Here is a 25268-nt window from a genome sequence, read left to right as displayed (position 1 = left end):
ATACTCTTAGCCTCCTGAAAAGTATATGTAAAAAAAATGTTTCAAATGCATGTGCTAGCCTTTGAACTTCAATTACAGGTCAGACATTTTTCAGAGCCAGGTGCTGAAGGCTGGGATTAGCAGGCATTTTCAGCCTCTTACACTGAGTATATCAGAGCCAAAAATAACCTTCTCAGCAGATTTTCAGATTTCTCATCTGTCAAAACTGGGTTATTTATGTCTGCTATAACCTCTTGTATCTGAAATGCAGCATGTCTGGACTAGCAATAACTTTTTTGTTGTTGTTACTGCAATAATTATGTCCCAGAAGGCCTGTGGTTTAAAAGAAAACCTCTATTTCCTTCTTATTTTCTTTTTCTCAGGCAGTCCTTTCTTGTGGATCTCTATTTGAGGATCTTAGGATAACTGCACTTTTTGATAAGCAAAATATTTGAGACTGCTCTTAATAGGTAGAAATCTGTATATGTTGATATAAAATGATGGCCAATATTGTTTTCTGTTGTATTTCCCTATACAATACAATTAACCTATTGGTCCCAAAATCCAATAGTACATACCTGTATTTTTGTTTGGGTGTGAGATAGAAAATAAAGCATTTACTACTTCTTTCCAGAAATGTAAGTGTACAATCTTTCAAAATACTTTTCTCCAGCATGTAAGTGCTTTACACATTCTTTTGACAAGTTTTTTTTTTAAATAGATTCCAAGCTGCAAAGCATATGTTAAGCTATCATATTTTTCTCTGTTAATTTAGCCTGCCATTGATTAAGGCTTAAATTGAAAATATCTGAGCCAATAAAATCCTAAATGGATGAAGTTGTATCCGTTGTCTCACAGATCTTTTTCTACATACAACCTGTTCAGTTCTAACTACTATGTTCTTTGAATTATGATAGTAAAACATGTAACATTGTTCTTTTAGAACAAAATTCTTGAAACAAATACTTGTTTTCTTTTTCACAAGATAGGTTTTGGTTCCAAAATAGAAAGTAACCTGAGCTTGTAACATTTGGCTGGTTTTTATTGTTAAAAAAAAAATAAAATTCAGTAATACACCAAGTCTAATGATGCCACTGGAGCTGGTGTTTAATACTGTCATTTTTCTACAGTATTTGCACTGAGAATTTCTGTTGCTCAGGAACGCAAATATGCCTCCCTTGCATCTTTAGCATAACTTTCAGTACCACTTGTATGTAGGGGAAGAATGAGATTTCAGAGAATGTTCCTCTGTAAGTTGTCATTAAAAAAAACCCCACAAAATACCTTTGAATTCCAAAGTTGCTAAATATGACAGAAACTTAGCAAAAATATCAGAGCAAATATACAGCTTTCATAACTATGGCTAAGACCTCGAGGTAGACGGCTGTGGGCTGCAGGTAAGTATGCAACATTTGTGTGTTGGTCAGAGGGCAGCCTGAAGCCCAGGGCCAGGGAACTCGCTCACCCTTCTGCAGTGAGCACAGGGAGGTGACACAACTGCATTTCTCTGAGAAAAATGCATCCAGATTCACCTACCAGAGCTCTCCTTCGCCCCAATTTCCTCTTTACACACATTATTATAAAGCAGCTACAAGATAAGCTGTTTAATACTCTAGCCCATTTGCAGAGAAAATCACTCTGGTTTCTAAAAAGTCTCAAATTATAATGTAAGGAATTCTGACATATTAAACACAAAATTAAATTTCATTTTGCAATGCATAGTTAATCTCAGAGGTTTTTTAAGCTGAATCAAAAAAAAGCTGCAGAACCTCAGAATCATATTCTCTGACAAAGTAATTCCTTGGTTTTTGCCTTTTCTCATTGTTATGAATATTCTACTCTTCATATTACTGTAAACAGTCTGCTTCCAGATCGGCAAAATTCTTTCTTGACAGTAATACAACAAACCACATCTATATAGAAAGAATCCAAGTTCTATGGAGCAGACAATGGAGTAATTTGTTTTAATATATAGCTTTTAAAAGGAAACACACACGATATATGAATTTCACCTCCTGATTCAGTAGAAGACAGTATTTCATTCAGTGCATGGCTGACTATTTCTTTGCTGCTAACATTGCTTATGGATCATGCACCACAGCCTTCCTTTAAAAATCTAAATTACGGAAAGTTTAGTATCTAGAGATGGTGAACACTGGTGGGTGGACAGAGATCAAGCATTCATGTTTTCCTTTCAGAATTAAGGTGGACAGAATCTCATCTTATGTGAATGAGGTAGATCCACAGAGGTGAAAGGAGCTGTGCTGATTTACATTAGCTGGGAATCTAGACTAATGTTACTGCATGTCTTCATTACTGCAGGCCTTATGGGTGCAAAGTCCCCAGCTATGCCAGTTGACTTCACTGGGAATGCTGAAGGAAGTCCACACAAAATGAGGTATGTTCTTATTATTCTAAAGCATTTCTAATGCATGCTTATCTCTTAATCCTCTGTCATTGTTGCCTCTTTCATTCCGAAGTCCTCAGTTTTATCTAGTATCTCAAGCTAGTCCATATATGACTGGCCTCAGCCAGAAGTGCTGATGACAGATAAGAACTAAAATATCTGCATAAATAGGAATATATGTCTCTCCATCCAATGTCTCCTAAAGAAACCATCTGTGCAGGATTTTCAGACCTGGGTCTCAGACGTGAAGGGCTATACAACTATCTCTCTAGACAAATAGTAGCTAAATCCATTTGAATTTGGCTTGCCAAATATTTACCAGCAGTTATCAAATTCAGCAAACTATTTGATTAACCCTTGCTTAGTATAGCACGTGTGTGTGCACACACCTTAATTAGATTGGTGTGACAAATGCCAGAATAGCTTGTAAAGCCCGACAGGAGGTATCATGTTCCAGGGCACTACAGCCTGTCTGGGATTATCAAAAGATGAGCTGTCAGGAGGAGTGTGAAAAACAAAAGAAAAAGCAGCAGATTACATAAAAAGACATTAAAAGCTACACTATTCATCATATCTTTTCCATCCCTTTCTATATGGTAGACAATACGGGAAGAAAGTAGTTTGTAATGTTTTAACATAATGAAAAGTTAAAAGATTGTATGCAAAGTAAATGGAACTATAATTGTCACTGTATTGTTAGAGACTAAGGAATTTAACTTATGTTTCTGCAGCAACCACAACCCTATGCTGCATGCATGCAGTCAGCAATTAAAGGCAGTGTAATGCTCTCTGAAACATTCATATGTACATGCAATATGCCCAAATTGAAGTTGTGGAAATGATTATTTCCTTTGTTAAAAATCTAAAGTTGTATTAACACTGGGTTTAACTGCTATTTTTGGCTAGCAGTAGATGGGAGTGGGTTGCATCAGTGCATTAGTAATATATTAAAATTTATATAAGATAAAATAATATTTTTATCTCCAAGTCCTAATGAAGTGAATAAAACTTTAAGTTCTGTGACTTACGATACCACCGTGAACTCCCAATGAAATCATAGTCCTATAAAATTCTCTTAAAATAAACTCTATTCCTTGCATGGCTTATTTTTCTAGTGTTACTCTAATATGATGATTTACTAAACTATAATCAGAAGGTATACTTCATTAATATAATCATACACACGGGAATATACTAAAGGAGAGCAGAATAATAATTTGAGAAATCTTATTTAAATTATTTCTGTGTTACAATTAACATGTAGTTTTATATCAACAATCTTATTTCTAATTATTATTATATAATAATTTATACACAGACACAGAGGTACAGTGTGTATCCCATATCTATATGATATCATATATACATCATATATATGTTAATACACACTGTAACTAAAAATCAATCCATCAGTAAAATCCATATTAAGTTGCTAACTGGATAGATGAGAACTATGAGAAAGGACATTCATTGGTTTTTTGGTCAAAGGAAGGACAGTCATAATATATTGGTAGCCCAATAATAACTCGGAGACTGCAGCATTTAGAAAGCTGATTCTGTATCTGTATGTTGAATCAATCTATTACACGCAATTCATGTCTTAATCTCTGAAGTCTTTTGAATGTACTGCTGTTCTGACAAATTTATTCCAAAACTGAAACCTGTCTTCTATGAGGATTTTTTTTTTCCAAATCATCAAACTATCTTGAGAACTACAGCCTGTTGCCCAAAGAGACTCAGCAAAACTTAGGTATCGAAATGTCTAATTCACTTGAAAGGGAATTGATATACAGGCTCCTAAATCACCAGCAAGCTGTTGAAAAAACTGTCCCATGTAACCCATCTAATGTTCAGTGAGTTTAGTTGCCCTCAGTCTTGGGCTACTGAAAATATGTGGGGATGTATATTATATGGCAGCTCAGCAGGGTTATATTCATGTTACTGACTTACGCGCAAAGAACATGGTAAATGCTGGAGGGATTATAGCTAAATTTTTTAAACCTACCCAAAAGAGAGGGGTCAAAATCCTAATAATCTGCTTATCTGATCTGGCAGCTACAAGACTACAAGAGAAAAGATTTTGGAAGGAAGAGCAAAGCCCTAGACTGAGATGGAAGAGAGTAATCTGGTTGCAAGAAAGCATTGGTAAGTTTGGTGTACATTAGTCAAAATTATTTTGCATCTGCCAAACTTGTTCTGTGACATAGCTATACGACCTTCATAGGCAAAATTATAAACTCTGTTATTTACACTAAGTATTTTGTCATTTTTCATACCATCTTCTTTTTAATACTTATCATTTAAGTATTAGACTTAAAGTACTGGAAATACCAAATCCAACTGGAAGTTGGATTAAAGTTTTAGATGTACCTCATAAATAAACCCATAAGAAAAATTATTCAGCATCTTCAAAAAATGGGTTGATCTAAACACCAAGTATTTTAGTATTTCCTGGCTGACATCTCCTTGCAAAATAATCAGAATTAAAAACCCACTACCATTAAATGCAGAGACTGTTATAATCCATATTTGACTTGATATGGATGGTGCTTATATTCTATTGTGAAAAACCCCATGAAGTATTTTACACCAACTAAGCCAAAAGGCTGTGATCTATAGAATACCATCACAGGAAAGAAACAAGTATGTACTTTTGAGTGTACTGATATTTACAAAGGACTAACATTTTTTTTAAATAAAGACTTTCTAGTCATGGCTTGTATCTATCCTGACAAGTTTTTCGACCTGAAATTGTACACAGATTTTTCTTCTGCCACCATCTGAAGCGCTAAGAAAGTTAAACTCAGAAAAGTCTTATAAGCTGTCACCTTCATTTACAATACCTTTCTGCCTACTGCGAGTGGGGACACATTTTCTACAGCTTTTGGTGGAAAAGACATCTTGTTCCATTCTTAAGTTATTTTTGTTCTCATACCACGTGTCAAATTTGGACCATCTCTAGATATCCAGCCTATTTCTGCTAATTGAAACTACTGGAAATAAGAAATATATGATCATAAGTATGAGGAAAAACACATTCCAAATAGGAAACCATGCTCTTTTAACCAGAATTAGCAAGCTGCTCCCATATCCCTCTCCCCATCCTATTAGTTTATTTGTCCATCCCTGTTCTTTGTTTCTTGAGTGATCAATTGGAAAAGTAATCATGCTACTTCATCATATTGGAAAAAGGACTAGACTATAGCTGTTTCAAATATCCAGGTATTTACTGTCACTGTCTTCAATGCTACCTAAATGTTACAGATTTATGGGTTAAAAAACCCGAAACCCAGAACAGCCAATCCAGCAGCCTACTGCTGGAGTCAGTCTTTCTGCCACATTTTACTACCTCCATTTTACTTCACTGATCTCATTATACGATTTTAAATTTGAAAGGTCCATACAACTTACTGTTTTGTGCCAGAGCTTGAAGCAGACAGTCCAAGCATCCCTCGAAGCTATCTGCTGTGCTGTCAGTGGTTGTTATCTTCAGCTTTTTCAGGGCATCACTTAGATTATCTGCTTGGTAAACACAAAGAAAAGAGAAATCAGTGTCCTCATCAATATGGTAACAGCATTATAGCTTTGAATGTAAACAGTTACTGTAAAGTAAACAAGATCCTGTATCAATGAAGAAGGCATGTATGGTCTGTATTCTGAGGATACAAAAAGCCAGGAGTCAAAGGTTATAGATGAAATTAAACTTTTCAAATTTAAATATACATTTATCATTCTGCATCTGAGAACAGGATGACAGGAGGCACTTTATGAAATGCCACTGAACAGCAGTTTAGCCATCAATATTTTCTCAGCCTAGTTGGTGCAGAAAACCAGCAGCCGTTTCTTTGCTTCTGTCCCTGTGTGTGGGAAAAAAATATGATGGAAATAAGCACATCTTGAATTTTTTCATCAATAAAGGGAAAGTAATTGAAAATGCCATTTTCTGCATGCTGTGTAGGCTTCCATCTTGGCTATACATTCACAGATTCCTAGTGCTAACCTTATAGCCTTTTAAGTATTAGGCCACTTTCCACCGCAATGTTACAAGCACCATTGTTTATATGAACTGTGTTAACTCTTTAAATTCAACTGATCCATAAAAACATAAGGCATCTTCTAGAAATAAGAAAGTTCTGTCGTGGATTTCAGATAATTAAATAACTCTTCCCTCTTTAAAAAAAAAAAAAAAAACCAAAACCACCCAAACCACATGATATAAATCTCAACAGATGCACACTTCTTCCCATAAAAGTTGGGGTAATATGGCTGCTACCATTTTGAGTATTCTGTCTATTCATGAGCAAGGTATAAGCATTAGCAGCTGCAGCCTGAGTCTCTTTGGTTTGCCCGCTGATGACTAACCTCACTCTGAATGGACTATCCTTTTAAAAAATGAGTGCTGATTCAGTTTCCATGCCAACTCTGTCAGTAAGCAGAAAGTGTTACTCAAAACAACTAATGTTAAATAGTGTCTGGATGTCTCTTGTTCCCCAGTGACTCATCAAAAAGCCTTGACCCAAGCCCTACAGAACCGTAGGTACAGTTTCTTTGCAATTTATCACTGGTATCTTCTGAGCCTGAAAGGCAGCCAGCGCTGACTTAGAGCTTCACACCAATGTAAGAAGCCCCCTTCATAGGCAAGCGGGCAGCTGCTGTGCTTTGCCTCCTCTTCACTTGCCCACATACCGGATGGTGCAAAGGAAAGGAGGCATGGCAAGAATGTCCCTTTATTTGTCTTTGAGGCACTGGCTGCCCAGTGGAGACACAGCAGGCATCCCATGAAGAGGGTGGAATCTCAATCCTCCTGGAGCTGCTCTGCTTCTCAGCCAAAGCTGTGGCTTTTGTCCCACCTCCATTTTTTATTAGCATATGCTTTTGTAGCCCAGTATCCCATATAGATAAAGGTAAGATGCTTCATTCTTTAAGTGCTCAGTATTTAGGTATGAAATTCATCATGAAATTGTTTATCAGGCAGTTAGTTTGTCTACTGAGTAATGAACATGTTCTTAGCTACACTATAGCCAGGAATCCCATTACTCCTAAATGCAGAGCGCTAGCAGCCCGCAGGCAACTCTGTAAAAGCCTTTGGGGCAGCTGCACTTGGCTGCGCTCCTTGAGATCTCAAACCTGCCTCCCTACCACCTCTTCTCGCTATGCTGAACTGACACCTCCTGGAACAAGCTACCAAGAAAAAAAAAATATATTATCATTTTCCTGTGTACTGACTTATATTACTGTCTAGCAGGCTTACTGCAGCACATGTATTGAATGACACTTAACCAACAGAAGAGCTGAACATGCACTGCAAAGTGTCATTGCTTAAATAAATTATTCAGGAAATATCACTGGAATTTGTCAAAAGACACAGGTGCAGGGTACCCAATGACCAGCCCAGTAGTACAATTTAACATTGTGCACTCCACCTCCTCTTGTACTTTCCTCACCCACCTCCCTCTCATGTTACTCTCTTCAGTTTTCTGCTAATATAGCACTAATTCTCTTCCATCCTACAGGCATCTCATCTCCCTGTATAGTCACACACTTAGCTTTGAAACTGTAGCAACCATTTATAGTAAGAGGAATAAATCTACTATATATATAAAAAACAGGGGTTCCCACAATCTGGGAAAGAAGAAAATGCATAGGTAAGAAATTCACCTTCGCACCAGATTTTGCAGACCACGGAGAGAGGCTATTGTTACCGGAGAGCAGACCCAGACTTTATTTCTCTCTTATTGCCTCTTCTACCTTGCGTATGCCCAGTAAATCACAAGTTCCCACTTATTATTTCATTTTACTGTGCAAAGAGATGAGTGCTTCACCTCAAATACTTGTAATTTCTTCCACTTCGTGCCACATCAGATCCTGCGATAGAGTTAGGAAGGTCTCCCCAGTCTTTTTTCCTACCTCCCTTTTCTGCTCAGTGCCATGTTAATTTTTTCTGGGGAAAGCCTGCTATTTTAATACTATACAGTTGCATATGATATGCAGAATGATGCATTTTGGGCAAAATTTTCAAGTGTGACTATCCAAATATTCAATTCCCTAGGACAAACAACTCAATTTTTCATGGTACCGAGCATGTGCACATCCCACTGACATACATGGACATTTAACTTCAACTTTAGACACACACTTCAAGAATCAATGGACATGTGCAGCAATGGTATGCCATGTTACTCTTAAAATGTCTTACAAAACCATGTTGCAATATGTGCCAAATTGCCATTTCACTAGATATGATGGGATACTATAAGTACTTTTAAAATAATAATAGAAAGTAAATTAGAAACCATATGCATAAAGTCTGTTTCTAAAATGAATTACAATAATCCTTGATTTTCTAAGAAGCCTACAACTCTAAACTTACTGCAGCTTGAGACTTCCTCCTTCTGTGCAAAAGAAGAAAATGTAAGTAGGAATACTGTAGAAACACCAGACCTCTTGACACAATGTCAGAAGGCCACAGGCACAGAGGAAAAAACCACCCTTCAGGAAAGACTTTATTTGCCCACGTTGATTCTTTCTGTCAAAGCCGGTCTCCTTTCTAAACAGGGTCAATATCTTGAAAGAGATACATTTACTTCTGAAACCTGAGAATCTCAGACCCATGCAAAGACATCTTAAACAGATTCAGAGGTTTTGGGTTTTTTTTTTTTTTCTTTTTCTGTTCTGAAAAGAACAAAACCTTACATTTGGAGATGACACTGACAGTGATATTCAGAGAGGAAGGGCTGTAGTGTTCCAGCAGGCTCTCACCATATAATCACACAAGGCTTCCTGACTTCTGCAGTTTCACAGTTGCCCCGAACCTCTCATTTAGTGAAGAAGCTACAGATGCTTGTCTTCCATGTACAAAACCCCCGTTGTTTTCTTGTGATCAGCTCCTGCTTACCTTTCTGTCTCTTTCTCTCTTTCTATAGAAGCTGTTTCCAGTAGGCTTGTTACTGCATAGGCTGATCAGATTCTCAGAGATAAAACCCGTGGGATAAAAACAACATAAGGAATCTTTTTGGCTGAGTGTCAGGGAAACATGAATAAGTAGATTTTTGTCAATATGCAAGGTCACGTGAAAGCTCACATTAGTTCAGAAGGTCTACGGGAGCAAGATCAGGATGGTAAAGGTAAAAATAAGGATAGTAATGTTCCCTATGGCATAGTTGCTCAGCAGTCTGGTATCAGGTCGTGAGTTTGTAAGGCATCAAGTCAGAAGCTTAACAGAAGTATCAACTATTTTGTTGATGATCCCAAGCACAGGGAGTCACTCATACTTACACCTGGCTTAACAGATGGCTTTCAGAAGAATTAGTTCTCTTATCTGGACAGAAAGCCCTGAATCGCACAGACCTTAATCCCGTATATCCTAACAACACAAACTGGTAAGTCAGGAAGTGGATGGAGTCTTGGCAAGAGCTGTCAGACCTGACTGGCCCATTCCACCTCCTGTTGCATTTTGTTTTCCCCTGATAACTACTCCTGCACAAACACTCATAAAAATGAGGTGGTTTAAATACTATAGTACCCCATGTTGCTTTTGGTGGAACAGCATTACTACTATCTCTCGCAAACTTTTGCTCTCTCTTGTGCAGGCATTTTTACAGAGAAAGATAGTCAGAAACTAACATAAGTGAATGCTTTAATATTCCATTTCATTTCACTGTACCCTTTTTTCTGAGAGCTCTTCTGTGACTCATTCGTATTTTCAATCACTAATTTGTTTTATACAGAAGAACTGTTCTTTCATCTTGTACAAATTTGGTAGTTGATCAACCTTGTTTAGCGTCGGGGCCACAACGCTGGCTAGACTGCAAAGTTTTACAAGGTACCCAATAGTGTACCTAGGGATGCAGCTTCTGTGGACAAGAACCAACTTGCTAATTTTGCCTTGAGTTCACAGCATCTTCATCCAAACCACAGAAAAAGTCAAGGCACACAAAAAAGCCATCTTCTAAGGCTGACATTAAAAAAATTATTTAGAATGTTTTAGCTGAGTATTTAGATGGATAGCTTTTGTCTGGACAGTTTATTTTTATATATTTTGTGATCTTTTTTCAGTATTCATATTTTCTTAAAAAATGAGACTTTGTTTGAACATATTCACATTTTCTGTATCTTTTGATTGGCACCTAGTATACTGTTGTTACATTATACATGCAACTTAACAGATAAAGAATTCAAAATTAACAGATATTGAAATGGGACGTACTGAAATAGGCTGATCAGATAAGAAAAGAAGTTCAAGCAGTTCTGCTATTACAGGGATGGTGGCTGTATTAGCCTCAAGGCCTTTTGAGTCTGTTTCACTGCCTCTCAGGAAACAATGAGACATCAAACTGAGCAGAAGGAATGATGTGCCATTTTATCGGTCTCCTTGTGTTATAATGGCGTAAATGTCTTAAAAATTTAAGTGTGTATGTCTACATGGACTGGACTTCAGAAATCACCTAGTTTTCTTGTACAGACTTTAACTTCCTAGAATTTCAGTACAAACTAACCTATATGGAAAATCCACCACTGACTCACCACAGTTGTTTTTGACTAAAAGTGTATTCTGAGGTTATATTATTTGAGAACCTAGGAACTGACACAAAGATCAGACACGTAATTGATTTAGGCCAGCATCCAGCTCCCAAGCTATCCTTACCCCATGCTCTTCATTTGTGTTTGTACCCTAATACAGACCCCACGGCACCAGCAGAGGACTCCATGCACAACCATATTCAGTGGTGCCTGAGGAGCCCTGTAGTGTATAACACCTACCTTGCAAGTCGTTGCCCCAGCCTTGATAACCTCCGATGGGTGGGGATGGGAGGTGGGGGTGGTTTGTTGATCCTGAAGCTGACTGCCTGAAGAGTAGGCATATTTGGCCTGAATTACTTTTTGCAGAAGGAAGGCCAGCAGCTGGTGTGATCTGTAGCATGCCTTTGGTCTTTAATGACCCCAGATGCCCCTTCCTCAATGAAAGCATAGAAGACTGGCCCAAAATTATCAGAGCCCATTAGTTCCCAGAACGTTGAATAAGCTGGCAGGAATGCACAGGATGGGTCCTTCTTGAATCTATATAAGGAAAAGCTAAGACGCTTACCCTTGGATACCTTGTCAGAAGATACCTAGTCCCATACAACAGTTTATCTACCTAGACACGCAAAATACCCAGAATATACACAGTTTATTGAGGACAAAAGAACTTTGTCCTCATGTTTAGGCCATTGCCAAAAAATACTCCCTCCCCTCCTTACTTCGCAGCAGCTGCCCTCAAGTGCTCCTCAGCATACAGTGTTTTCTGTCAAACCACCCAAATCTGTCATTAGAAGCGACTCTCTGTTCTTAGCTGAGCCAGGAAATTTTGAAACTTGGCATCTGATCAGGAGGTAGATATATGCTGTCAGAGGCTGGTGGTAAAGAATTAATTTTTGATAGGTAATGCCAAGAGAAACTTAGCTGGCTATTGTCTCCTAAAAATAATAAAATTAACAGTGCTCCTCTAATAGCAGAGAAAGTCCAGTGTGACTCAATGGATTCCCACAGCATTTTACTCTTCTCAGGAATGACAAACAGATGGGCCTGGCTGCGAGCAGGTCCTTGCGAATGTGGTGTTTTACATGCTGCCAGGACACAGCTGGGACAACCCTGATGTGAACCACATCTGACATACTCACAGACTGGATTAGCAATTGCCTGGCACAGACAGGAGATAGATCTGCACGTGCTACGTGAACCTGTGCTCCATCTTGCTTCTCTGCTACACAATGGCATTGCAGGCCAGAGCAGGGAGACAGAGGTGCTGGCCAACAAAGTAAGCAATTGCCCTTTTTCCTTACCAGGCCCTCTCATGCCTGGTTGCTGTGGAAATTTAGGCTACCTGAGATTACAGACTCTGGTCTGCAGGCGTCGTTCAGTCAGCAATGTCAGAGAAGGATCTCCAGGCACAGAGAAACACATCTTAGAAAGCTGACAAACGGGCATGGATGCTGTAGCCATGCTGGTTATATCTGCAGGTGGCTCTTTTCACTTAGCATCGCTTGAGCAAGATGCTTTTGCCTGCACGGGTGCTCTTGCACGTAACCTTTCCAATTGACGACCTGGCATAGGATTCCTGTTTGGTTCTTAGGGATGTTCCTTCTGTGAGTTATGCCACCACTGGAAAGGGCAGTCTGAAAGCATCCCTGTTCCCTGGAGTCTCTGGAGAGACGCATCATCTCTCCAGGGCAGATGGATGTAGCATGAGCTGCAAGGTGCTGCTCTGCTGCCCTGCAAGATGTGTGCTGCCAGCCGGGGGCTATCCCCAGCAGGAGGTCATCTAAACTGCCTGAGAATGCACAACCAGGAGACCTGGTAAGGACAGACCAGACCAAATGGTCTATGACAATTCAAAGGTCAACAGCTTTGTTGGGAAATGAACAGGAAATAGAAAACTCTTTTGCCACTGTAAAATGATTACTATGCACTCACATTTTTAATACTGCATACAACTCTAGGCACCTCATGCTGTAAATGACGTGCTGCAGAACTAGAAAAGGCACAGAATATGGCTGAGCAAAGGTAAGGAACAACTGCTCCTCAAGAAGTTAAATAGGCAAGGACTCTTAACTTTGGGGAAAAAAAAAAAGACTGAGGGTAAAAAATGATCTAGATGTATGGAATCATGAATAGGACTAAGGTAATGAAAAGAAAGCTACTATTTACTGTTTCTCGTAACACAACAACTAGAATACCAAAATGAAATTATAAAGCAACAAACTTAAAGAGGAGAAAGTATATTTTCACACCACATGTAATTAAACTGTGGAACTGTTAAGAGGCTAGAACTATAAACAGATTCATTTAATTTAGTCAATTAGAAAAAAAATCATAAGGAAACTAAAGCCCATGCATAGCTATCAATACTATGATGTGCATAAAACTTCTGGATTAGGAAGTTTCTAAATGTCAGATTACTGGAAGTTGGGAGAATACCACCCTGTACTTGCTTATCTCCTGTCCCTGCCCTGCCCAAGTGTTTTCCCAGACATCAGCTACTGGTTATTCACTGTCAGAAACAGGACAATTGGGTGCACTGACTTTTGGCTACAGGTGGCCGCATTGTCACAATGCGCCTCAGTTCTCTGGTTCACCAAGAAAAGAAGATGACCAAATCTCCACAGATGTGTTTGGACTTTACTGGGCCATCTGTTTGGATCCAGCAAGCTGGAAAAGATTTTGGGTTCTGTGGTTTCTCCACAGCCAGTAAGGTAATTCCTGTGTTATCAGCTGCATCTTTGGTGCTGAACAGGTCCTGAGGCTGATCCTGGCCCTAAACCAGATTAACACTTAAATCCATGAACCCAGACATCTTAATCAGGTAGGAACTTTTTCTTTTTTTTAACAGAAATCCTGCTTGTTTGTTTCTGTCCTACCATGTTCATTGAGGTGGTTTAACTTTTTTTTTCCCCCAGCTGATTTTACTAGTTCTAGGGAAATACTGATAGATCATTAACTGCAACCTGTTTTTAACTTAGGTACATTTGCTCTACTTTTCTAGCATAGTAACTAATTTTAATGAGAGTGCCTATTTTTGTCAACAGTTCAGCTGCTTCATTCTTAAACACTTTCTGAATCTTAGATATATACCATCTGGTCTTAGAGACTTGTTACTCTTTCATTTATCCATTTGCTTCAGCATCTGTTCTTCTGACACCTCGATCACTCATGGAGCTTCATTTTCATTACCTGAAAATACTAACACACTATGACCTCATTGCCACCTGAGCAGTAAGCTACCTAATTATTTTTAGTAATTATGAGGTCAGTCCATACATGCTAACAACTACTTAGTCAGTTTGTATTTAAAATCAGGATAGAAACCTAAACAAAGCAGCATCAGCCAGCATTGAGTTCACTTGGAATCTCTTGCCAATGCAAAATTTTCATTTTGCTGTAGAATTTTGGTTAATTTTAAGCAAAAAGAGTGGTGTGGGTTTTGGTTTTTTTTTTTTTTACTACTTCTGAACTCTTTCAATAACATGTCCGTAAGTAGAATTAAAAGGATCAACCCTAAAGATAACCAGAAACAGACATCAGCTAAAATGACTTTTTTCTTGTTTTCTGGTGGTTTTTTTTTTTTTTTTTTTTGCCTTGGGGCAACTGGAGATCTTTGAAAATAATTTTGCATATTATTTTTACTGTAGTCACAGATAAACAATAGATATTAATACAAACATATTTACACTATTGCAAAGTATGTTGATCTGTAGCTCCTGTAATTAGTTTCTGCATGCTAATGATCCTTTCCCTATTACTTAAATCCTGAGTAGCAAAGGCTAGACTATAAGAACGACATTTCAGAAGATTTTGCAGAATCTTGGAAGATTTTTGTTCCTTCCCTAGGAAAATGTGGTATAGATTTAGGTATCTTTATATTTCATAATTAAACACTGAAGATCTGGAATTATCTTAAGGTCCAAAGAAACTGATCAAAATTCAGTGAAATCCATGTAACAACTTTTACAGATTTACAAAAAGCCCTAAAAGGTCTTGCTTAAAAAAGGTCCTAAAAGAAGGATGAAATAGACTTTTTTCATAAATGAAAAAGAAATATATTGTTTGATAAAGAGAATCTGTACTGGATGAATTTCATTTTAAAATCAGCTAATGATAGAAAAAGTAATTATTTCAACTAAAGAAGACATATGGTTCTCAGTTTATAGAAAGATCTTTTCTGGTACTCTATTACTAGGAGTAGTAGACAAAATCATATACAAGATGGCTACCAATTTGTAAAGAATTACATTGAATTGACAGACAACTGCACATTTTATTTTCATATAGTTTATTTTCTCTAGGTGCCTGATCTTCACTGAGCCACATTACGAAAACCCAGGAGACATGCAGAGCATAATAGAAAATACTAATTGGGACTTCTGATAGACAAAAGCCTTTTACATTCTCACTGGGTCCTTAGTGAGCAAGAAGCACACAACATTGTCTGCAATGAAAACTGAATCCACTTCAGTGGCTTTATGCAATGCTCCGTTATAAAACTGATAATAAAGCAGGTCAGATGCCTGTTTTATCCTAAGTGATGTGTTGTATCAAGATTAGTCAAATTTCAGAGAAAAATGGTTTGGGTGCTGAATGGAAGAAAAATGTCTTATTGTCTCTACGCTAAGCAATACATAATTTTCCTCTGTGTCCTCTGGTTTAATTCTCACATATTCATATTATTCTTTTTATAAATATATTAATTTCATAAATTCATGCATATCACAGTTAATTTCTTCAGGGTCACCCTACTGAACAGATCTTACCCTTTTCCCTTACTTTTTAGAAAGTTTTTTTAAAGACAATCTTTAAGTGATTTCTCTCTCCAGATTACTATTCAGGGTATTTGCATTTCTGGAAAGTAGCATCAGAATTTTGAATATAGAGGAAAATCAAAGTTCATTGTAGCAATTTTCCCATATGGGGGAAAAGGCTAAGGCAGGGCAGGGCACCTGCCCTGTGTCTTTACAAAATAGAAATGTCCTTTGACACTTCAGCTATTGCCAGCAATAACACAGAAAGAAAAGCTGCAAGATAGTCAAAAGCCTAACTTTAGCATCTTGGGAGTTTGTGTAGTTCTTATCTGCCCACTTAGGTTACATGGAGTCTCTAAACCTCTTCCAAGGAAATCTGTACAGGTAATGTAGCGCAGAAGTAGCCATCTTCCTAACTCTCCTACTGTATTTATATGAAAAAAGTACTAACTCATCTGGTACTGAAGAGATCACACCATTAATAGAAATAACAGCTCAGGCATAGATGTGTATCAAAAACAAATGAAAATTATAAAATGTATATCACAACCTAAACCTTCAAATAGCAAGTCCTCTTAAGGCTCAACTTTTTAATATCCTGAGAATATAGGTAATGCAGGAGGCAAATATCTGTGCATCATGGTGTATATGGATTTTTCTAACTCTGTGTAACTGGCTAACAAAACCACAATGTTATTTAATAGATAACATGTTCTCGCATTGACAGATTGTATCAAAACCTACTACTAGCCATGCTGTGTAGAAGCACTAAGGTCAAGGGCATTGCTGCCTCTAGACAAATGCACTGAACAGGTTGTTTAGAAAAAAGAAGGGAAACACACAATTAAGGATTTGAAAGCACATTCTGTAAGCGCACCATTGTGCACCTCTGCTTGCTGGGTGTGATGGGTATTACACTCCTTCTTCCTCCTGCCTCCCATAGGTCTGATCTGCGGCAATATAGTATGTGACAGCTCATGTGAAGAATTCTTGGGAGCTGAAGCTCAGGCTGCAGGTATCCTTTCTTTCAGCACTGCTGGTGCCCCTATCAATCCCTGCTGAAGGACAAGAGAGTGGCCACCAAGAAGTAAGTAGGTTTCTTCTAGGATTTAAGCTACTACAGGCTGCAATGAACTGGCTTCATGAAAGAGCCAACCAGCTGGCCACTGTATGTAGCCACAGCACTCGGTTCACAAAAGACAACAGCCTCTTTCTGTTCTCAACCAGATTCTGACTTTTTAGCCCAAACTATGGAAATGAATTGTTCAGTTTGGTGGCCTCCCACACCAGCATCCTAGAACAGTTAAAATTATGCAATTCCCACAATTGTCACAATATTATCATGTCTTAGCTGGTATTTCTCCAAAGGCATTACCCTCAGTGAGTCGCAAATACTTGAGAATTTCAGGTTTCATTTCTCAATATACATTTTTTAACCCTCACGTTTGGAAGAAAAACAACTTGAAAATATAAACTGGATATTACGAGTAAACAGAAACAACCCAAAGGCTTATCCTTTACAAAATAATGACTTTTCAAGCCAATCTCAATGATTTTTTTTATGTTTTGCTCATAATTTGGCATTCTCAAGTTTCACTGATTCCCCCCTCCCCCCCCCCCCCCCAGTTATACACGTACTTGTCACGGTTTCCTTAAGTTGGTTAGATTTAAACAAATACTACTACTAATGTAATCCTCCAAATAAGTAAAATACATATCTGTGCAAAAGTTGCATGTATTCCATCTTATAAGATCTCCATAACTCCTTTATCTTAGAGGCAGGTGTGTATACACACACAAACACATATAGTATATACATACACTACTGCAAACAAAAAATTGCTAGAGTGATGTTAGGTTGCATAGTCAAGTATTAAAAACACAGAAAGTTCCAGAATTCAATTCAACCTACAGGTGTTTGACCCTGTAAAGTATGTGCCATACAACATAGTGCATGCCAAGATGAATGAATGATGAATACTGTTTTTTCCAAGGGATCCCTATCTCTTTCAGGACAAATGTTTTGTCAAAGAACAGCTACTTAATGTCTTCTCTTATACTCCTTCTTGGCATGTGGTTCTAGTCTTATTTACCAGATACTATTAAAAAATCCTTTTCTGAAGGATTACTTCCTTTCTCATTGGCAATTATGAAGTTAGTATCATTACATTATGTCATAGTGTTTCAAAGATATTAATGTACTTGTTTTCCCAGGGTATTTATAAGGTAAGATGGATTCAATATACTATGTGAGTGAATGGGAGAACTGAAACATAGAAAACAAAGTCAAAAGTGTTTGTGTGGTAATTTGGGGTTTCCAACATGAGACAGCTCCTGATTTTCAGGTTCCAGAGTTAGTGCACATTCTGGGTTCCTTTGGAGTCTTCAGATGCAGATATGAATTATCCTCAGCACTTCTATAAAGCAGACCGCAACACATCATGGGTAGGTATCACGAAAGCATGTGATATGATAAGAGATTACCAGGGATGTATTTGGTTTAAAAAATTGCCTACCATATTTTCCTACAGGAACTATGCGTTATGGGTGACAAGAGGATCCAGTTCTTTGTAGGAACATTCAACTACTAACTGTCAGACCGACTCTTCTCTATACATGCCCACCCCTCCTTAATTTATGACATGGCTTCCAAGTACTACAACATAAGAGGTAGGGTCCTTGAGGCAATAGAAGGTCTCCGTCACCAGATTATCCTGGATTACTGCCCACCCTATGCACAGAATGAAAAAAATTCTGCGGGGAAAAACAACAGGACCAAAATAATCTCTTAAATGACTACTGATACTTCAAACAATAGTCCAAACCTGTTTCTTGCTAATGCTAAAACAAAAACCCACCAAGCAAATTAAAATGGACAGCCTAAAGCAGACACTTGGCATAGAATATAGCTCTTCCTGAAGAGTCAGTAAATGACTGAAACAGGATCTTGTAAATAAAGGGGTAACCTTAATATCAATCAATGCTACTATTCCCTACAATGATATATTACATATAAATAGACAACCATACAGAGCAGGAGTATAGAAAAGAAAAGCTTATGTGTGCATGCACGCGCACACACACATACACGCAACTAGCAGGGCTTGCATCTCTTTACTGGCTCTTTTTTTCATTCATATTTGCTGTTTAATTATGTTCCGTTGTCCTCTTTCTTTTCCCTTCCTCTTCTGCTCCTCCAGATGCTTTCTGCCTGAAGCATTTTTAATGTAGCAAGCAAGAGACACTTTGTGAAGTCAAGATAGCAAGAACAGAGAAAAGGTGGTAGAAAACAAACAGAAGAAAATTAATCTACAGAAATAGTACAGTCTAGAAACAGCACATTTAAAACTGTCAGCTCTCTCAGCTTAATCTTTTCTTTGAGATGATCTTCACCTATGCTACTGCATATAACCTTTTCTGACCGTACCTCCTCTGAAAGTCTTGGTCCTAACGTGATTCAAGTTAACTGACTACAGATGGCAAATGCTAATCTAGACATTACACAAATAAGTAAGAGGAAAACACTTTCCTAAAATGTTTTTGAATTTTTCTTTATCTTTATATTAGAACAAACACTGATTTAATATATATAATATCAGAACAAACACTGGGGGGTTTTTTCCTCGCACAATTTAATGGGGCTCCCAATTCTTTACACTTTTTCCAAGTTGTGTGCAAAATATAGCTTGTTAAGCAATAAAATAGCACATATTAATGCCAGAAGTTAGTCTGAATGGACACTTGCAGGATGTTATAATGTAGGACAATGATTTAGATTTGAAGTATACATTCCTAATCTATATAATAAGGTTAATGTACTGTCAGTTTTTTCAATAAATAAGTTAAAATTACTTTTTCCTCTTGTAATGATACTGGGCCTATCATCTTCTCCTACATGAAAGGTATAACCTGGGGCTTTAATAAAAATAAAATAAATACATAAATAAATGAAAATCAGGCAATACAAGGCTGAGGATACAAAGTTTCAGGACTGGCAACAGCATTGAAGAAGCAGCTGAGAAAAACTCCCATTGACTTCAACAAGCTCTGGATCTGGTCTTTGGCCTACACTATGCAAGTTAAGTACATTTGAATTATACAATATAAGTCCACAGTACAATATCTGTCATAACTATACTTATGCTACCAGTTTGAGTTATTGAACAAATACAGGATCTGATTCTGTACAAAGCCCTCAGGCTCATCTTTCACCAGCAACAGTGAGAATTTTGCCTGAATAAGATACGCAGGCTCAAAATTAGTACTGCTAACTCTAATTGTATGTCACATCACTGTTCTTTGTGAAGCCTCAGGTAAGTCAGACGCTACAAAATACTAATCTGTAACAGCACGTTTCTAGCTATCATGAGTTCCCTGAAAACCTTGAATATGGAAAGGAAGCACTTAAAAGGCACAGGGCAAACAATGAGTCTACAGCATGTTAAAGATTTTGTTTCTTTGCTTCTTAAGCTGTCTGGTTTGAAGGTCATCCTGCGATTTACTAGAGACAATGGAGATTTTCAGTTTTCAGTTATTTCTTACTGACAATAAACCCATGATGATGCCAGAAAAGGAGGATTCACATAAATTCACGTGGTTTTGTATGTTTACCAGAGTCCTTAAATGGAAATCTGACATCACTACTGTCAGTGGTTATTGATGTCAGAAATCAAGGTTATTTTAATACTTAGATATGTTTTGTTCTCTCTTACAAAAATACATTATTTAAGTCTGTTTATTAAAAAGCCTGTTTCTAAATTCTGCTTTTAATATGACTACTCATTGTGTATATAAAAACATCTTTTTAAAATTCACTAAAAAGTTGTGATATTTAAATTACCATACATCTCATATCTCTTTTCTTACCCACCCTACAGAAATGACAACCTCTAAAGCAGTCAACATCTTTGCATTAAGGGAAAGTATACGTGTAATTTTGCGTAGTAGGAAAAAGTATCAAGCTTTCTGACACATTCTCTACAAGCGTTTCAAATATAGTAAGTTAAGAAACAAAATCTCAGCCCTTGTCCTGTTGAGTGTTAATAAAATTCCATCTGGTCACTTAGGAGCTGTGCCAACATTACCACACAAAGAGCCTTTGAGCCGTTTGAATGTTCAAGAGTCATTTGACAGCTTTTTTATTTACCTTTTTTTTTTTGGTCAAATACGAACCTAATAGTCTACAGATGGCTAGGTTCTAACAAGTTTACTTTCACGTAAACTTGAAACTAACCTTGAAAGTAAACCGCTGAGGTTTTGCTTTGGGTTGCTGCTTAGGTTTATATATTTTTTCTAACATTTAGGATTGTTCAATCTACTGCTGCTCCAAGTTCCTTATTAGGCAAATACAAAGTGAAAGTGAAAACCTGGTGCATAGTTGTTCTAAAACTGCAAACATAGTAAGAATCTGCTCAGGGCCAACAGAATAGGAGTAGGTACAGGGAGTTAAAGTCACAGTAGACAGCAAGTTAGTAATGTTCAGTGACAAAAATCTTCACAGGGGAAACAAATCTCAAGAACTGCTCTGAGCAATGAGAGAGATTTCAGCAACAGATGGGTACTACACTCAGTATATACTAAGTATATATCTTTTAGTGCCAAAATAAGTTATGGATTTATTTTCTAGTCACTGTGCTAAAATATGTGTATTTAATAGAGAAAAATAAATTCCACACTGTAATTTATATTCAAATTTGCCTTTGAAAACCAAAATTGGTTTGCCAAAAAAACCACCCCCAATCAAAAAAAAACCCCAACTTTCTGAGTGACCTGATGTAGCTTCAAAGTTAGCTCAGCCTGGCACAGGAGGCTGTATTAGGTGACCTCTGATGTCCCTAATGACTTAATTTTTCATGTGATGCTATGAGTCTATCTGATAAGGTATTATCGTCATAAACACATAGCACTGAATTGCTTGGCCTAGTCTATGGCCTTCAACGCAAACCAGCTACTAAAATAATCATAGTAATAGCCAAATTATCAGGGAGGATTCACCATGTTGCAAGACTGGCAGAGGTAATCTAGGTGATCCACTTCTGCACTATATTGAGTCAAAAGAGACAGGTAAAACAACACTGAATGCTCCACCAGACTCTCTGCTAGAGGACCAATTGTCTGGGATGTGAGAAATACACAGTGAGAGAAAAATGCTATTTCATTTATAAGAAGTGGTTTAGTAACACTCCCTCCTCATTCCTATCCCTCAACACCTTTTAACTGAATCAAGTATCAAATCTGTAAATTAATGGGATTAATTTATATCTTAAATCTCTGTAGGATTAGCACTCAGAGACAGACAAGGGCCCGATTCTGTCACTACTTATCTGTGAGTAACTTTTTCATTCTTACTGGAGTATTTTTGTAAGTAGTCTTCCACGTGTGCATAAACACTTGGAGGTCCTAACATGCAATGAGATACCAAAGGGAATAAAACTGTAAAAATATAGACTATTTTTATTGTTGTTTTAATTAATTTGTGGGCAATTCAACAAAATGGAGTTTTGGAAAGGATTTGAAGAGAAAGATCTTTGCTTTGACATTCACTTTCAACTCTTGGCTGTGGACTTAATTAAAACTAGCTACTCCACTCTCCAAAGCCGTAACATATATGACTAGGACCCAAAAAGCAATCTACTACAGAAAATAAAATAGGCCTGAGCAGCGGAAAAATAGCAACTAATCTAGGAAAAGCTGTGAAGCTTTACGGAAAGGCTATAAGAGACCTAATAACAGAACATAACGATGTTTCCACATGTTCTATAATTACTCACTTAGTGCTACATTTTTAAAGGTATCTTGGCAGATTAAATGAAGTTGTGATTGAAAATTAACAATGTATGTAATCTGCTTTTGTACTCCTGGTCTGAAATCTTAAATTCTTATCAGTTAATAACTTTTCTTTATTTTGCTACTGTCTTTTTGCATGTGATTACGGGATACAAATTGTTGTACCTACCTGCAAATGCATACTGTTCTAGAAGGAAGTCTGGACTTTGAGCAGCTTTCTGAACAGTAAGCCCTTTAAAAACTCTTAAAATACGGAGACTTGAATTTCCCAGTCCTTTTCCAAGCTAAGAAATGGTTTTGTTTGCTGGATCTTCAAGCAGCTAGTTTTAAACTCAAGGTTGATCAGAGCACACTCTTAGCAACCCATTTTCTCCTGGTCCAGCTACTGACTTGAGTTTCTCTGTGGCAGCTTCTACCATGTTGTCCTGTGCTGATATAGTTCCCTTAGCATGTTAGCTCTGTGAGAAACCTCTGATGCCTGACACAGAACGTAACATTAGACATTGAAAGACTGAGGGCTCACACAACGCACTTCAACAAAACGTTAGCAAGGAGATTAAATATTTATCCTGATACAATTATAAAGGTCACTTTATAATTCTGTTCTTTTACATTTTATGTAGAATATAAGTATAAAATAATACATCTATCACTGGTAAAATAAAGCTTAAAAACAAATTTAAAAAGTCATAAATGAAATTAGCTTAGTTGTTCCTAATTAAAAAGACATAAGACATTCTGTTGTGCAACAACACTCATGCAAGTTCCATTTTCCTTCTTGACAACAAGATACATATCCTAAACCAGCCAATCTACTACACTTGTCCCCACAGTTATCTTTTTATGGAAGCATGCAGTTTTCCCCCAATTTTCTATCCCAGCAGAAAATTGAGAGTTGCAGCCTCTGCATCTTGTCAGATGGGGGGACTTCACAATGATGTCCCAATGGGCACATATTCCTTAGATTTGAAGTCTTAACGGTGGTTTATGCTGTTCTCCAGGGAACTTTCAAAATTTGCATTTAATTGTTTTTATTTAATTTTCCCAAAAATTACAAAAAAATTCACTACTTTCAATTACAAGCTACATGATAATTACAAACTATCCATGAAAGCTTTCAGTCCTGGAAATATACCGTTTGAATTTGATGAGCGTGTGCAAAAAAGTTCATAATGTAAGTGACCTGCTATTTGTGCTATTGTTTGGTTTTCAGTCAAAGTCTGTTAGAAAGATATCAGCTGCAAATCTAATACGTGATGCTACACCCCTTTATTTACAAACATCTTACAATTAAAAATTCATATGGTGGTAAGTACTTGTTTGCCTGTATTCTCCTACTAAAGTTACTTCTGGCAAAACATTTTTATCCCAAGGAAGGAAGGGAAGGAAAGACTATAACATAAGAGTAAGACTTTTCTCCTGAAAACACAATTGTTAAAACCTGTAATTCAAAAATTTCCTTTAACCACAGAAGGGCTGATAGAAGTGTGACAGTCTCCTCATGCCTTGGAGAAAAAAGCTTTTAATATTCTCTAGTGTCATTGAAGGATACAAAGGAAATTAAGTCAATCCTGGAAAGCACTGCTTCTTGGCTGGTGAGACTGTCTGATGCCACTAGTCCTTCAATTTAGCAGTTTAGCACAAATTACTAAGATGGCCCCAAATCAACAATATGCACTTTGCAGGCAGACTGTGGTGCCCACATATTGTAAATTGAAGATTGGGTCATCAGTATCATTCCTCTATAAGCTTTTAGGGCCAAAACGCAATCTAGAGTTTGTTTTTAAAAGTATCATGTACTGCCTTAAACCTGGTGTTACTAAGATTAGTAGACATCTGTGGTTAATCCCTCTAGTGATAAATATTTACCTATTAATGCAGTTATTTGCTCTCACTTAAGAATGCATAGGACGTAGAGCATCAATAAAAACACTGCAGTGACAGGATCGGCTTAGATGCTCTCTAGAGGAAAAGGATTCAATTGAGTTTTCCTGTAAGACTGACATAAAACTGCATAATCAGATGGCAAATTAAAATGGTCACAAGATGCTTAGTATAAACCCATTTTAAAGAAAGGTTTCCACAAAATACACTAGTATTCTGCATGACTGCTGCAGTTATAAGTTATCATTAACCTCTGCACAGCATTTAAGAGCTTTATTTAGTAAAAATTATACAACAGTGACAGTGCAGTAAACATGGTACTGATGTTCTGAGGCAGCACGTTACAGTATGTATGCACAGCTGGGTAAATCATAATCCAAATGTTATAGGCCTCAAGCATTACTTCAAACCACTGTAATGAAGATTTGAATGAGTGAGAAGATGCAATACGTATCCACTGAAAATACGTTTTTGGAGAGAGAAAATCTGACAGTGCAAATCAGGGGAAAAAATCTCCAAAAGAAAAGGCTACCTTATATGTCTTAAAGCTCATGACTCTTAATTAAACTATTAATCCCCCATTCTGCAATCAGCTGTGTTTGGACAACATCCTCCAAAAAAGTGAAATGCTCCCAAGACACATGTATTTGTAGGAAGCTCAATAAAAAAGGCAACCAAGACTTTTTTTCCTCAAAAAGAAATGTATTTTAAAAAGACAAAAGATTTCTGCAAAATTCCACTTGTTACGTTAAATTGCAAGTCATTTGCTTCCTCCACAAGCAGGATCTGAGCGTGTTGCAAAGTGGAGGAGTGCTTTGCTTTCACTACTTAACCATCTCTCAGACTAAGTAAAGAGTCATACCAACAGAATCTGAAAGGAGTCAGGCTCTGCATACAATCTGCAGGTCTCAAGAATGAAGGGCAGAGCTAATAGCAGA

The 25268-nt window shown here is 37.4% G+C and overlaps 1 protein-coding gene across 4 annotated transcripts in view; it reads right to left on the bottom strand.

Moving 5' to 3' along the window:
- The window catches only part of RAP1GDS1 (Rap1 GTPase-GDP dissociation stimulator 1), a 106105-nt gene that overhangs the window by 62366 nt on the left and 18471 nt on the right, over window positions 1-25268 (bottom strand). For 3 of the 4 annotated variants that reach the window (XM_075500604.1, XM_075500607.1, XM_075500606.1), the window contains exon 2: window positions 5798-5905. In XM_075500604.1, the coding sequence (XP_075356719.1) occupies window positions 5798-5905 (108 nt within the window). Of the gene's footprint in view, window positions 1-5797; window positions 5909-25268 lie in introns of all 4 variants that reach the window. The other variant, XM_075500605.1, reaches the window with a different exon arrangement.

This window comes from Mycteria americana, chromosome 4, assembly GCF_035582795.1.
Source record: "Mycteria americana isolate JAX WOST 10 ecotype Jacksonville Zoo and Gardens chromosome 4, USCA_MyAme_1.0, whole genome shotgun sequence".
NCBI lineage: Eukaryota > Metazoa > Chordata > Aves > Ciconiiformes > Ciconiidae > Mycteria > Mycteria americana.
The sequence above is the reverse complement of the archived record's forward strand: the minus strand, read 5'-3'. Positions and strand labels throughout refer to the sequence as shown.